We start from the raw sequence: 12,859 nt of genomic DNA on the forward strand, positions 1-12,859 counted from the left end.
TAAATTTTTTACAATTCCTTCAAGCAAAAGTGTCTTTGTCTCTAACGTCCTGTGTGTGTCTCAATCGCGTTCGTCGCCGTTAAACGTTGAAAAAATAATATTGTTATCGTGGTCGTTGTCGTTATCGTCGCTGTTTTCGCGTTGTCGTGTTTTCGTTAAGACGCGTTCGCTATTTCGTTTTGTTTCGTCATTTGTCGTCGTTCATAATCGTTAACAACTTTGCTGTCGCCGCCGTCGTTATCAATCGGCCGCCGCCAATATGTTCAAGTGCATTCCAATATTTAAAGGCTGTAATCGCCAGGTCGAGTTTGTGGACAAACGCCATTGCTCACTGCCGACAGTACCCGAAGAGATTTTACGCTATTCGCGTACATTGGAGGAATTATTCTTAGATGCGAATCACATACGTGATTTACCGAAGGTGAGTACAGGTCTTTTAATTTTAAATAAAAAATGTAAATAATTGAGTGCAAAATCTACAGTCGACGATGATGGCGAAGTCTATCAGAGTTTCTAAATAATCTTAGCACTGCACTAAGTTTTACATATTACCTAAAAAGTAATGTAACTGAGGTATTTTTTAATGGTTACTGCCCTTACAAGGAAAAATTCAAATAACAAAAATTAATTCATCTGAGCACGGGTTCGAACTTAGGTCCTCAAGAGCAACACAAAATGTTGTCAGATCACTTAACGTTCTGAGAAAGCAATTGTAGGTGTTGCGGATAAATTATCCATCGCTACAACAAAAATCTGCTTTGATAAGGATTGTTTCTAGAATGAAGACAAATGTCGAACATTGGCAAATTTGAATTTAATTTGCATGTGCAAAGTTCGCATCAGGGCGAAATAAATACAAGTTATCAACATACGACCTTTGAAAAGCCAGGGCTATGTGGCTGATGAACCGCTTAACCAACGGTGAAACGAGTGGGCACGTGGGTTCTCCTGGCTTTCCTTTTTATTGTAAAACTTAGCTCATTAAGCTTGACTCGAAATAGTATAAATAACTCACGAAAAAAAATCGACCTCAGTAATTTTTCTATAGGAACAAATCATGTCTCAGTAACTAAGATATTTTTTGTTTGAATGCTATAGAAGGCGTGCTTCAAATCACCATAAATCGATAGCCATCCAAAGCCCAGTCATAAAGAAATAAAGGTTCTGACATACAAAGAGATCCTATTTATCAACTGACCGAACAAACTGGATCGAATTGTATTCACACTGATACAAAGAATATCCTTCATGTGCGTCAGGATGGATCTTTGTAATGTGGAGAGGAAGAAGAGGTCCCGTAGAAACACACCATTCAAACAGAAATGACATATATATTCACACTGATGCAACTGAGGAGCCCACTAAAGAATACAAATTGAATAAAATCCTCGGAGATAATCCACCACCGATATCAGCAGAAGAGTAGGATAAACCGAAACAAAACCAATGAGAATTTGACAAACCAAAGATCAGGATAGTGTAGCTGTCGACAAGGCATGTCAGAAAGGATCTTCAAGTCTTCATTAAATGTGATATTTTCAATAAAATGGCGTCAGCTAATTCAGTAATTGAAGCATTTATTTCTATTGAAAAAATCCGACCATAGTAACTTTGGATATTTTTAATAAAAAATACGACATTAATAACTAAGGCATTTTCTTAGTAAAAGAAGTCAAACTCAGTAAAACAGGTATTTTTCTATAGAAAAAAATTCCACCTTATTAACTGATGATGGCTTTTTTCTATAGAAAATAATCTGACCTCAGTAACTTAGGATGACTTTTATTTAAAAAATACTGTTTTTCCTATAAAAAAATCTCAGGCTAATGAGGACGAATTTTCATATAAAAAATATATCAATGAGTTCACATTTTTTTGAATGGAAAAAATGCCTCAGTTACTTAAGTTTTTTTCTATGGCAAGAAGGAACAAGTCGTCTTCAGCAGCCCGTAGAGTGTTGGTGTGGTATACACATCTTCTATTTGATCTGAAACACTAGCCTTTCCAATTGTTACAATCATTTAAATTGCCATGTTTTGGTAACTTCACAGCGGAAGGAAGAAATACGCCACGTTGGATGCGGTATTTCTTGCTCCCAAGCTGATATGAAATGAGGTCGAAGTAACTCAGCTGCAGTTTAGTTTTATATTTTTTGTGGTTCCGGCAAAAAACCATCTTCTCCTGCTGCTTTGTTACTTTTTAGTCTTTCTATTTGATATTTTATTTCTTGATTAATGGGATCATAATTCTCATTCACTTTGAATTGAAAATTATATATTACATTTAATTCGGAATCCGTTATTGAATTATTTTGAAGGATGACTTTATTCTATAGCGATAAACCATCTTGTCCTCCTGCTTTGCTATTTTCTATTTGTCCTATTGGATCTTTTATTTCGCTAAAAACTTATGGGTTACACAATATATTCAGAGTATTTTCCATTACACTGCTATTGTACATTTCGTTATTTTCAGTGGCGTTTCTGTCGTTACTAACTCCTTCAGAAAAAACTTAACATAAGACTTTGTAATTTGGTCTTCATTGCCGTTTATCTTCATTCATGAGATCATAATTCTCATTCACTTTGAATAGAAAATTATACATTACATTTAATTCGGAATCCGTTATTGAAATATTTTTGACCATGACTTTTTTCTATATGAGAACTTCCAGTGATAAACCATATTTTCTTATTGTTTTGTTACTTTTTATTCGATGTATTGGACCTTTCATTTCGTTGTAACGTCATGGGTTACACGATATATTCAGGATATTATCCATTAGACTGCTATTGTACAGTTCGTTATTTTAGTGGCTTTTCCATCGTTAATGATTTCTTCAGAACTTAATAATTGAGGTGATAATTCGCAGTCATTTCGAATTGAAAACTATATGGAACTTGGAAGCAGGAGAAGATGATTTATCGGCGGAAGCTCCCTATATATAAAAGTCATATCTAAAAACCTTTTCATTATGGAAGTTCAAATTAAATTAAACATCCATAATGAAAAGGTTTTTAGGTATAACTTTTATATATAGAGAGCTTCCACCGATAAATCATCTTCTCCTGCTTCCATGTTACTTTTTGGTCCTTTTAGTGGATAATCTATTTCTTTGCAGCTTGAAGGTTCCGCGATATATATTTAGGGTATTTTCCATTGGAATGTTATTGTCATTTCGTTATTTTCAGTGGTGTTTCTGTTGTTACTGATTTCTTCAAGAAAGACATAACATAAGACTTTGTAATGTGGTCTTTAGTGCAGCTGATCTTAATGATATCATAATTCTCATTCACTTCGAATTGAAAATTATACATTATGTGAGATGTTTTTTAGGTATGACTTTTATCTATAGACAAATTCCGGTGATAAATCATATTCTCTTGCTGCCTTGTTACTTTTTGGTTCTTCTAGTGGATATTCTATTTCTTTGCAGCTTGAAGGTTTCACGATATTTTCAGGGTATTTTACTTTGGACTGTTATTGTAAATATCTTCAGTGGCGTTTCTGTCGTTACTGATTTCTTTAAGAAAGACATAACATAAGACTTTGTAATTTGGTATTTAGTGTAGTTGATGTAGAATATCGTAATTCTCATTCACTTCATTCACAACTTCCGGTGATAAATCTTCTTCTCCTGTTTTTTGGTTGTTCTAGTGGATATTGTATTTCTTTGCAGCATGAGGGTTTGACGATATATTCAGGGTATTTTCCATTGGACTGTTATTGTAAAATTTCTTTATCGTCAGTGATCTGATTTCTTCATGAAAGACATAACATAAGACTTTGTAATTTGGTCTTTAGTGTAGTTGATCTTAATGATATCATAATTCTCATTCACTTCGAATTGAAAATTATATATTACATTTAATTCGGAATCCTTTAATGAAATCATTTTGACGATAACTTTTCTATAGATAAAAAATCCTCAGAAATTGAGGATGACTTTTATCTATGGAATCCGTTTTCTCTACACAAAAAATCTTCAGTTACTTAAAAGCGTTCCCGATCTACTTAATATTTATGATATTACATGAAAATGCATTTTCATTCTTTGAAAAGGAAATAAAGCAAAGCAACATGGGGTTCTCCATGTCATATATTCTTGGTAAACGGACTACAACTCGTTGCAAGTAGAGGAAAAGAAAATTGAAAAAATGTTTCTTTACTTTTGCCCCCTCATTCAATTATTAACAACCAAAAAAAAAAAAATATATATTTTTCCTGCCATTGTGTGGCGTTTTTCTTTTATTTTTTTTTTTTTTTTTTTTTTTTTTTTTTGGTATGGTGGCACAATCCAAAAGAGAAGAGTTAAATGGCAAAGGAAATACTTAATTAAAACTTCAATATAATTACAACAAGAGCTGCCGCAACAGCTGCATCTGCAATGTAGCTGTAGAATGAATGAAAATCGAAAAAAACGTTAAACATTTTTCACCACTTGAAACAATGGCGGTGGCTGTTAGCAGCAGCACGAGTGTGTACTGCTCTCTCCCCCCATCAGAAAACAGAAAATATGGTGCAAGTGGTGGCAGTCAGCAGTTGAGTGTTTTATGCAACATTTTCTTTTTTCTGTTTCTAGAGCAGCAAACATCAATGCCACTTGCTGCAGCAATATTTTGTCGGCTATTTAGTAGTTAATTTTTTGATAATTCATTTTTGTTTCTCTTTCAAATGCCGCCAACTAATTCACGTGCCCCGTGATCTTTGCTGAGTGTGGCCTATAAATTCCATAACATGGAATTTGAATGTCAAAACATTTAAGCAGTTTTGAAAATAGAAGCGGAAATTGATTATTTGTTTTCGATAGATCATTTATTCAAAGAAAAATCATTTATTTAAGGGTTTTTGGAGAAAAAATCATCAACAGTAAATGATTTTTTTTAATTTTTAAGGTCTATGACCTTTTATCACCACTACAGTTTTTTTAATAATCCCCAAGTTCTTGTAAAAGATATATGTCTTCTTCTTACTACCAAAGTTCATTGTCCTGATGCAAACCTGTTATGCTTGGGGTTGATTATAAACTCTTTTATAATCGTTTCATAATTAAACATGATAAGATACTTAAAGGATGAAATTTAAAAAGAAACAAGCTCGTTATGGTTCTACCATTGAATCATAGGCCATACAGACAGATAGACATAATGAAATGCGTCTGCCGCCAGCCCTTCAACTTTAAATGTTCTTTCATTGGTGCGAAAATTACATTTGAGTTTATCTAACAAGAAGGATAAAATCACGTCTGAAATGTTGCAAACTTCCTTTTTCGCAGCGACTTGTAGCTTAAGGGTTGTTCAAAATGTTATCTGTCTGTCCGTATGGGGAACGGCGGCAACGCAAGGAAGTCTTAGAAATTCCTTGGTGCAAACAACCAAAATACATATAAGCAGCAATTATCTTTATTATGTTTTTTTCTTTTATTTGTTCTTCTTTGCCACCAACAAAAAATAAAGGATTATTTCGGTCTCCTTTGTAGGGAATAACTATGTCCGGGAGAATGCCTTTCCTTGTACACTTTAATCGATTGAAAGAGAAACTAACAGAAGTTGGCACCTTCAAGCTTTTTTTTGGGAACCGATTGGAGCTTAAATAGACTTTCCCTGCGAACGATATATGGGGTTCTATATGTTGGCCGTGTATCTTATTGTCAGAAGTATCTCATTTCTGGTCAAGATAAAGGATTACACTCCTCGTGTTCTTTTTGGGGAGAATAACTATGTCCGAGAGAATGAATTTCCTTGTACACTTTGATCGGTTAAAAGAGAAACTGAAAAGTTGGCACCTTTTGCAGATCGATTGTAGCTTAAAAGACTTTCTATGGGAACGATGTGTTTGGTTCTGTATGTTGCCCGTGTATCTTATGGCCTGAAGAACTACATCCGAGAAAATTAATTTCCCTGTACACTTTGATCGGCTGAAAGACAAATTGACAGGTTGGCACCTTCAATTGGATCTTGAACAGACTTTACATTCCAACGATATGAGGGCTTCTGAATGTTGCCAGTGTATCTTATTGTCAGAAGAATCTCAATGTCAGGATAAAGGATTATTCTCGAGTTCTTTTTTGGGAAATAATGAATTTCCTTGTACACTTTTATCGGTTGAAACAGAAACTGGCCGCAATTTGTAAAATCCAGCGTGTTTTGTGGACTGATTGGAGCTTAAGCAGATGTATTAGGTCTGAAGAATTTCCAATCGTGTCAGCAGGTTGTCATGTTAGCGTGTGCGCCAGTATGTCTCATTGTATCAAGTTATGCTTGGCGCTGTGCCGCTTGATCTTGAAGTAAGATGTAGGACTACCAAATAGAAGCTTAAGCGTGACTTTTAGCTGGATAGAGATGATCAGGACTTCTGATCTGGTTTATGAGGATAATAGCCGGTACAGCACTATCCTTCAGCGGCGTGTTTTTAGTAGGTGGATGATGGACGGACAGTGACATAGTCAGGGTGACGTACGAATTTTCTCGTGACGCGACGTATGGGTGTGTTATTTGTGCGTGCAACTTAGGTTCACCGGTACGGTACGGTACAAAGCTAGTTCGACTGTGTTAGATCAGTAGAAGTTCTTTTCGTGTAAGAGGGTTGTCATGTTATTGTGTTTTGCAGTGTGTCGCACTGTACTCACGATTGAGTTACGAGTACAGCTTGGCGACGTGCCACTTAATATTGAAGTAAGATGTTGGGCTATCAAATACAAACAGGATAAAAATGATTGGCCTAGGCCTTCTGATATAATGGTCGGGGATAAAAGTCGGTACATTACTATCCTTCAGCAGTACGTTGTTAATAGCACAAAGCTCCTTCAGGAGCGTGTTGTTAGTAGGTGGAATCAGTTCAACTTTCTTGGGTCAGAAGAAGCTCATTTCGTGGCAGTGTGTTTGTCAGTGTGTCGCACTATATCCACGGATACGTTGCATGTTTACAACAACACTATTATCAAAGATTGCTTGATTAGTCTGTGGTCTAGTCTGTGACTAAATGGGCGGACAGTGACAAAGTTAGGGTGACGTACGAATTTAATCGTAACGCAACGTTTGTATTGGACCCGGCCATACATTCGCTTCGGCTTACGTTCTGATTTTCTACGGGCGGCTCATGGTCTTTGCCCGTGCAATTTATGATTCACCGGTATGTTGCAAAGTCGATTCGACTGTGTTAGGTCGGAAGAAGCTTCTTTCACGGCCACGTGTCTGCCAGAGTGCCGCGCTGTATCCCCGAGTGATTTACAAGTGCTGCTTGGCACCGTGCCGCTTTATCTTGAAGTGAGATGTAGAACTATCAACTAAAAATCTGTTTAAATATGATTGGCCCAGGCCTATTGATCTGATGAACGGGGATAACAGGACGTACAACATTACCTTGCGGGACTGTGTTGTTAGTAAGTGGTGGACTAGTTGGATAGACAAAGGAAGGGTGACGTGTGAATTTATTCGTAATACAACATTTGTATTGGACCGGCCAGACTATCACTTCGACTTAAGTACAGCTAAAGAAGGACTATCCCAGCGGGCCGTCATGTTAGCGTGTTCGCAGTGTGACGCCGTGCCACTCGATCTCAAAGTTAGGTGTTATGCTATTAAATACTGGATAAAGATGATTGGTCCAGGCCTTCTGATCTGATGGTGGGGGATAATAAGCGGTGCTGCAGGAGTGTCGTGCAAATTTATTCGTAATACGACATTTGTATTGGACCGGCCAGACTTTCCTTCGACTTAAGTACTTCTAAAGAAGGACTATCCCAGAAGGATTAATGGAAGTGTGGTATGACAGAGTACTGGAAGCATATACATACATATCTTGGTGTGATCTTTGCCGGTGTAAATTATGGTTCACCGTATTCTGAAAAGTCAGCTCGACTGTGTTAGGTCAGAATAAGTTCATTTCGTGTGAGTGGGTTGTCATGTTAGCGTGTTATGCTATCGAAGTTAGGTGTTATGCTATCAAATACAACCTGGATAAATATGATTGGCCCAGGCCTTCTGATCTTATGGTGGGGGATAATAGGCGGCGCTGCAGGAGTGTATTGTTAGTAGTTGGAGGCATATATAGACAGACAGTGACAAAGGACAATTCCAGACGGATTTATGTGAGTGTTGGATGACCGAGAACGGGAAGCAAGTATGGGTATAACAAATGAAGGGGCGGGATTTCTGTAGGGTACTTAAATGCGATCGGACAGTTAGGTGTATAAGTAGTTTTTCTCGTTAAGCATAGTTGAGGTGATCTTTGTTCATTGTTTCTAGGGTGGTAGTGTTTCAAGTGGATATTCAGTCCGCTATCTCTAAGGGCAATTCTGTTTATGGTGCTGTGGTCTTCCGATGATGCGGTCACAGTGGGCTTCTGGCAAGTTCTTAATTTCAGTATTAGCAATTATATTTTGTAATAATTACGATAAAAAGGTAAGAAAACTAAGGACAAGTTTTTCCTACAGAAAATGGCCTCCAATACTCAGGAAATTTTTGTTCTGTGGACAACATTTTCTCTTTATCTTCCTATATTTTCCATCACACACAAATGTACATGTTTAGATGTCAGCCCCAGTTCTTTATATTTAGAATTTTACATCATTTGTTAATTGATGGTCTCTGCCGGATATGCCGGATGGTTTAATTCAATGGGAATGCCATTAAATAAAAAATAGCAATGTTACCATGTAATTTCCTCTCTAATCAGAGATCAACAATCTTCCACTCAAAGTCATTCTTTGCAAAAACAAAAAAACAGAGCAACAGCAACCATTCTTTTAGTCTTTCAATGAAATGGTCGTTGTTTTTGGCCACTGAACTTGAATGGCCGGCAAGAGACAATAACAACAAATTTCCTACTCACCGGCATGGATTATAAATTTTACCGGTAATAAAATGGGGCACACCTTTTAAAAAAAGCAATCTCCACTCGCTGATCATGTGCTTTGTTTACATTCAGCAGAAAAGAGAGGGAAATAGAAAAAAGCTAAAAAATAAACAAAAACATAGATCATAGATAAAAAAGTTTTCAGCAAATAAAAGTGATTTATATATACGTTACGTATGAGTAATTTAATTGAGATACATCGGACATGTGGACCAGTGGAAATGAACATAACTGAACGGTAGTTGGACAATTAAGCCACAATGAATGAGAGATATGTAACATGATAATTGTCTGGGCGATGTGATTTAATACAAATTGTGTACAGTCATTCGCTGACTATTGTTTTACAGCTTGCTGCTGTAGATTCATTCGGAGGAGCTTGGTAGACAAGATAATAATCATAAAAATCTATTGACATACGACGACGACCACATATGGTGGATCGCACTTGTATTTCGATCGTAGATCTAAGGTGCGGCACTGTTCAACAAATCAACCTGTCTAACCAGCTGAACTACGAAACGTAATAAAGAAAACAAAATACGAACATCAAATTAGATAACTTACTTCGTAGACCATATAAGCTCACGAAATTTATCTACTTAATAGAATTTTTATTGTACAAAAATATATAGGAGTTGAAGGGAATCTCTATAGGTAAGCTAAAGGGAGTCTTTTTATAGAAGAGCTGAAGGGAGTCTATGGAAGAGCTGAAGGGAATCTCTATAGGTGAGCTGAAGGGATTCTTTTTATAGAAGAGCTGAAGGGAATCTCTATAGGTGAGCTGAAGGGAATCTATAGAAGAGCTGAAGGGAGTCAATAGAAGAGCTGAAGGGAGTCTTCATAGACGAGCTGAAGGGAGTATTTTTATACGAGCTGAAGGGAGTCTTCATAGACGAGCTGAAGGGAGTCATCTATAGACGAGCTGAAGGGAGTCTTCTATAGACGAGCTGAAGGGAGTCTTCTATAGACGAGCTGAAGGGAGTCTTCTATAGACGAGCTGAAGGGAGTCTTCTATAGACGAGCTGAAGGGAGTCTTCTATAGACGAGCTGAAGGGAGTCTTCTTCTATAGACGAGCTGAAGGGAGTCTTCTTCTATAGACGTGCTGAAGGGAGTCTTCTTCTATAGACGTGCTGAAGGGAGTCTTCTTCTATAGACGTGCTGAAGGGAATCTCTATAGGTGAGCTGAAGGGAATATATAGAAGAGCTGAAGGGAGTCTTCTATAGACGAGCTGAAGGGAGTCTTCTATAGACGAGCTGAAGGGAGTCTTTTATAGACGAGCTGAAGGGATGCTTCTATAGACGAGCTGAAGGGAGTCTTTTATAGACGAGCTGAAGGGATTCTCTATAGACGAGCTGAAGGGAGTCTCTATAGACGAGCTGAAGGGAGTCTCTATAGACGAGCTGAAGGGAGTCTCTATATAGACGAGCTGAAGGGAGTCTTCTATAGACGAGCTGAAGGGAGTCTTTTATGAAGACGAGCTGAAGGGAGTCTTCTATAGACGAGCTGAAGGGAGTCTTCTATAGATAGCTGAAGGGAGTCTCTATAGACGAGCTGAAGGGAGTCTTCTCAGAGTATAGACGAGCTGAAGGAGAGTCTTTAGACGAGCTGAAGGGAGTCTTCTATAGACGAGCTGAAGGGAGTCTTCTATAGACGAGCTGAAGGGAGTCTTCTATAGACGAGCTGACGGGAGTCTTCTATAGACGAGCTGACGGGAGTCTTCTATAGACGAGCTGAAGGGAGTCTTCTATAGACGAGCGGATTGGAATCTCTATAGACGAGCGGATTGGAATCTTTATAGACGAGCGGATGGGAATCTTTATAGACCACTATAGATATATAGAGCTGAAGGGCAGTAAGTTCTCATAGACTGGCTGAAGCGAGTATCTATAGACCAGTTAAAAAATCTGAAGCGGTTATAGACTAACTGAAAGGAGTCGCTATACAACAACCTTACTGGAGTCTCATAGACGAGCCGACATTGAGGACTTTTTCTATAGAAAAAGGTTTGTCCTCAGTAATTGAGGACTTATTTTGCTATAGAAAAAAAAATCGTCCTCAATTTATGAAGATTTCTATAGAAAAATATTTTCCTCAATTAATGAGGACTTTTTTTTCATCGTCCTCAGCTAATGAGGATTTTTTCTATAGAAAAAATTATCCCTTAGTTAATGAGGACTTTTTTCTATAGAAAATAATCGCCTTCAGTAATTAAGGTATTGTTTCTACAAAATAAAGTTCGTCCTCAGTAATTGAGGACTTTTTTTGCTATAGAAAAAAATTCGTCCTCAGTAAATGAGGACATTTTTTCTATAGAAAAAAATTCTCAGTTTTGAATTATTTATCCTAGTAATAAATTTATTTACATCACAGGCGTATCCTTAATTTTCTAATACACATACACGGCAATATAACATCATTAAGGATTGACTAAAACACCTCCTCCCAATAGTATAAAATGTAATGCAGTTACTGTTGTTGCCTTTTGTTCAATATTCCAGAACACAAACCTAATGACCTTCGCTATAGAGGCCGACAGTCAACATGATCTAATGAAACAAGATTATGAAAACATGTTGACTAGCAGCGAACTAGGGCCATGTTGTAAACTACTAGTATATGGACAACATCATCCAAGTCCTCGACAAAAAATGGCAGTAAGTTGACAGCACTGTATAGTGAACGACACCAGGAAAATGGGGTCATTATTAGATTATATCGGCAGACAGAAACATGTTTTCTTTGAAACTAAATCAATTGTTTCGCCAATGGAGGTGGCTGATGGTGTTCAGCGAAGGGTACGTGCTTGAAAAGCCTTTAGTTCTACTCCATGTTATAAATCCCAAAGAGTAGGCAACCTTGGTGGAAATGACCATTAAAATAATGTCAAGTCTGGGAGGAAAAAATTCCAGTTATTTTCTCGTGATGAAAATTTAGGTTTTGTCGATTTTTGTGAGGTTATTTAAAAACACATAAACATTTAAGGAAATGCCACCAAATCTGTACCCCTAATCGTCAATCCACAAGCGAACCCACAAACCCTCTCACTCCCAACATTATTTTCTCATGGCCTCTGTTGATACGTAAAACGCTTCAGCTATTTTGTTAAACTGATGTCATGTGTGTGTGGTGGGTGGGAGGAGGTCGGTCGGTCGGTAGGGTCGGGTTGTCGTTACTGTTTTCACTTCGATGGTTTAGCCAAGCACGACACGACAACAGCAATTGCCACTTGTTGAATCGCGTTTGCAGTTAGCGGAATATGGGACAGTTAACAGAGCTCTTTGGTAACCAGTTCTAAAATAATCTCAGCATTCACAAAATGCCACAAAAAAAAATTTCCTCATGTCGTTCTGTTCGTTGGTTCATCATGAAATTTAGTGCCACAACGAACGAAGCCAAATGCAATAGAAATTAAATTTTCCTATGTTCGGAAATGAGAAACATTTTTGTGGGGGAGACGTAGTCCTAGGAACGGAAACCAAGAGCGGACCAAAATTTAATTGCTGCAATTATTTTGTGAATGGCAAAAAATTTGACTTTGGAAAATGCTGCTGTAGAAAACCCCCGCAAAGTTAATTTGGTTCTATGGGAGAGGAGGTACACGATATGACGGCATTGTGACATGTGGAGAATAACAATTCCCATGACATTTTTAGGCAAATGAGAGAGAGAGAGAGAGACCATTATGGGAAAACTTTTGTTATAATTTAAAGGGAAAGTGATTGTGAAAAATGTTATAAGGAGACAGATTTCCTCCCAAAGGGTTTTTCCTTAGAAAATATTTCATTCTCTGAGGACGAGTATTTATCTGTAGAAAAACAGTCCTCAATTACTGAGGACGATTTTCCTCAATTACTGAGGACCAATTTTTTTTCTATAGAAAAAAAGTCAGTTACTGAGGGCGATTTTCCTCAATTAAAGAGGACCAATTTGTTTTTCTATAGAAAAAAAGTCCTCAATTAATGAGGACCATTTTTTTTTCTATAGAAAAAAATCCGCAA

At 37.3% G+C, this 12,859-nt stretch overlaps 1 protein-coding gene across 1 annotated transcript in view; it reads left to right on the plus strand.

The window, feature by feature from the left end:
- The first annotated feature begins 254 nt into the window (after positions 1 to 254).
- Positions 255 to 12,859, plus strand: part of LOC133328716 (protein lap4-like) — a 151,082-nt gene continuing 138,477 nt past the window's right edge. The window contains exon 1 of the mRNA XM_061537260.1: positions 255 to 421. Coding sequence (XP_061393244.1) covers positions 260 to 421 — 162 coding nt within the window. The 5' untranslated portion in view covers positions 255 to 259. The remainder of the gene's footprint in view (positions 422 to 12,859) is intronic.

This window comes from Musca vetustissima, unplaced genomic scaffold, assembly GCF_032173495.1.
Source record: "Musca vetustissima isolate MV318-11 ecotype Yass unplaced genomic scaffold, APGP_CSIRO_Mvet_v1 utg21219, whole genome shotgun sequence".
Lineage (NCBI taxonomy): Eukaryota > Metazoa > Arthropoda > Insecta > Diptera > Muscidae > Musca > Musca vetustissima.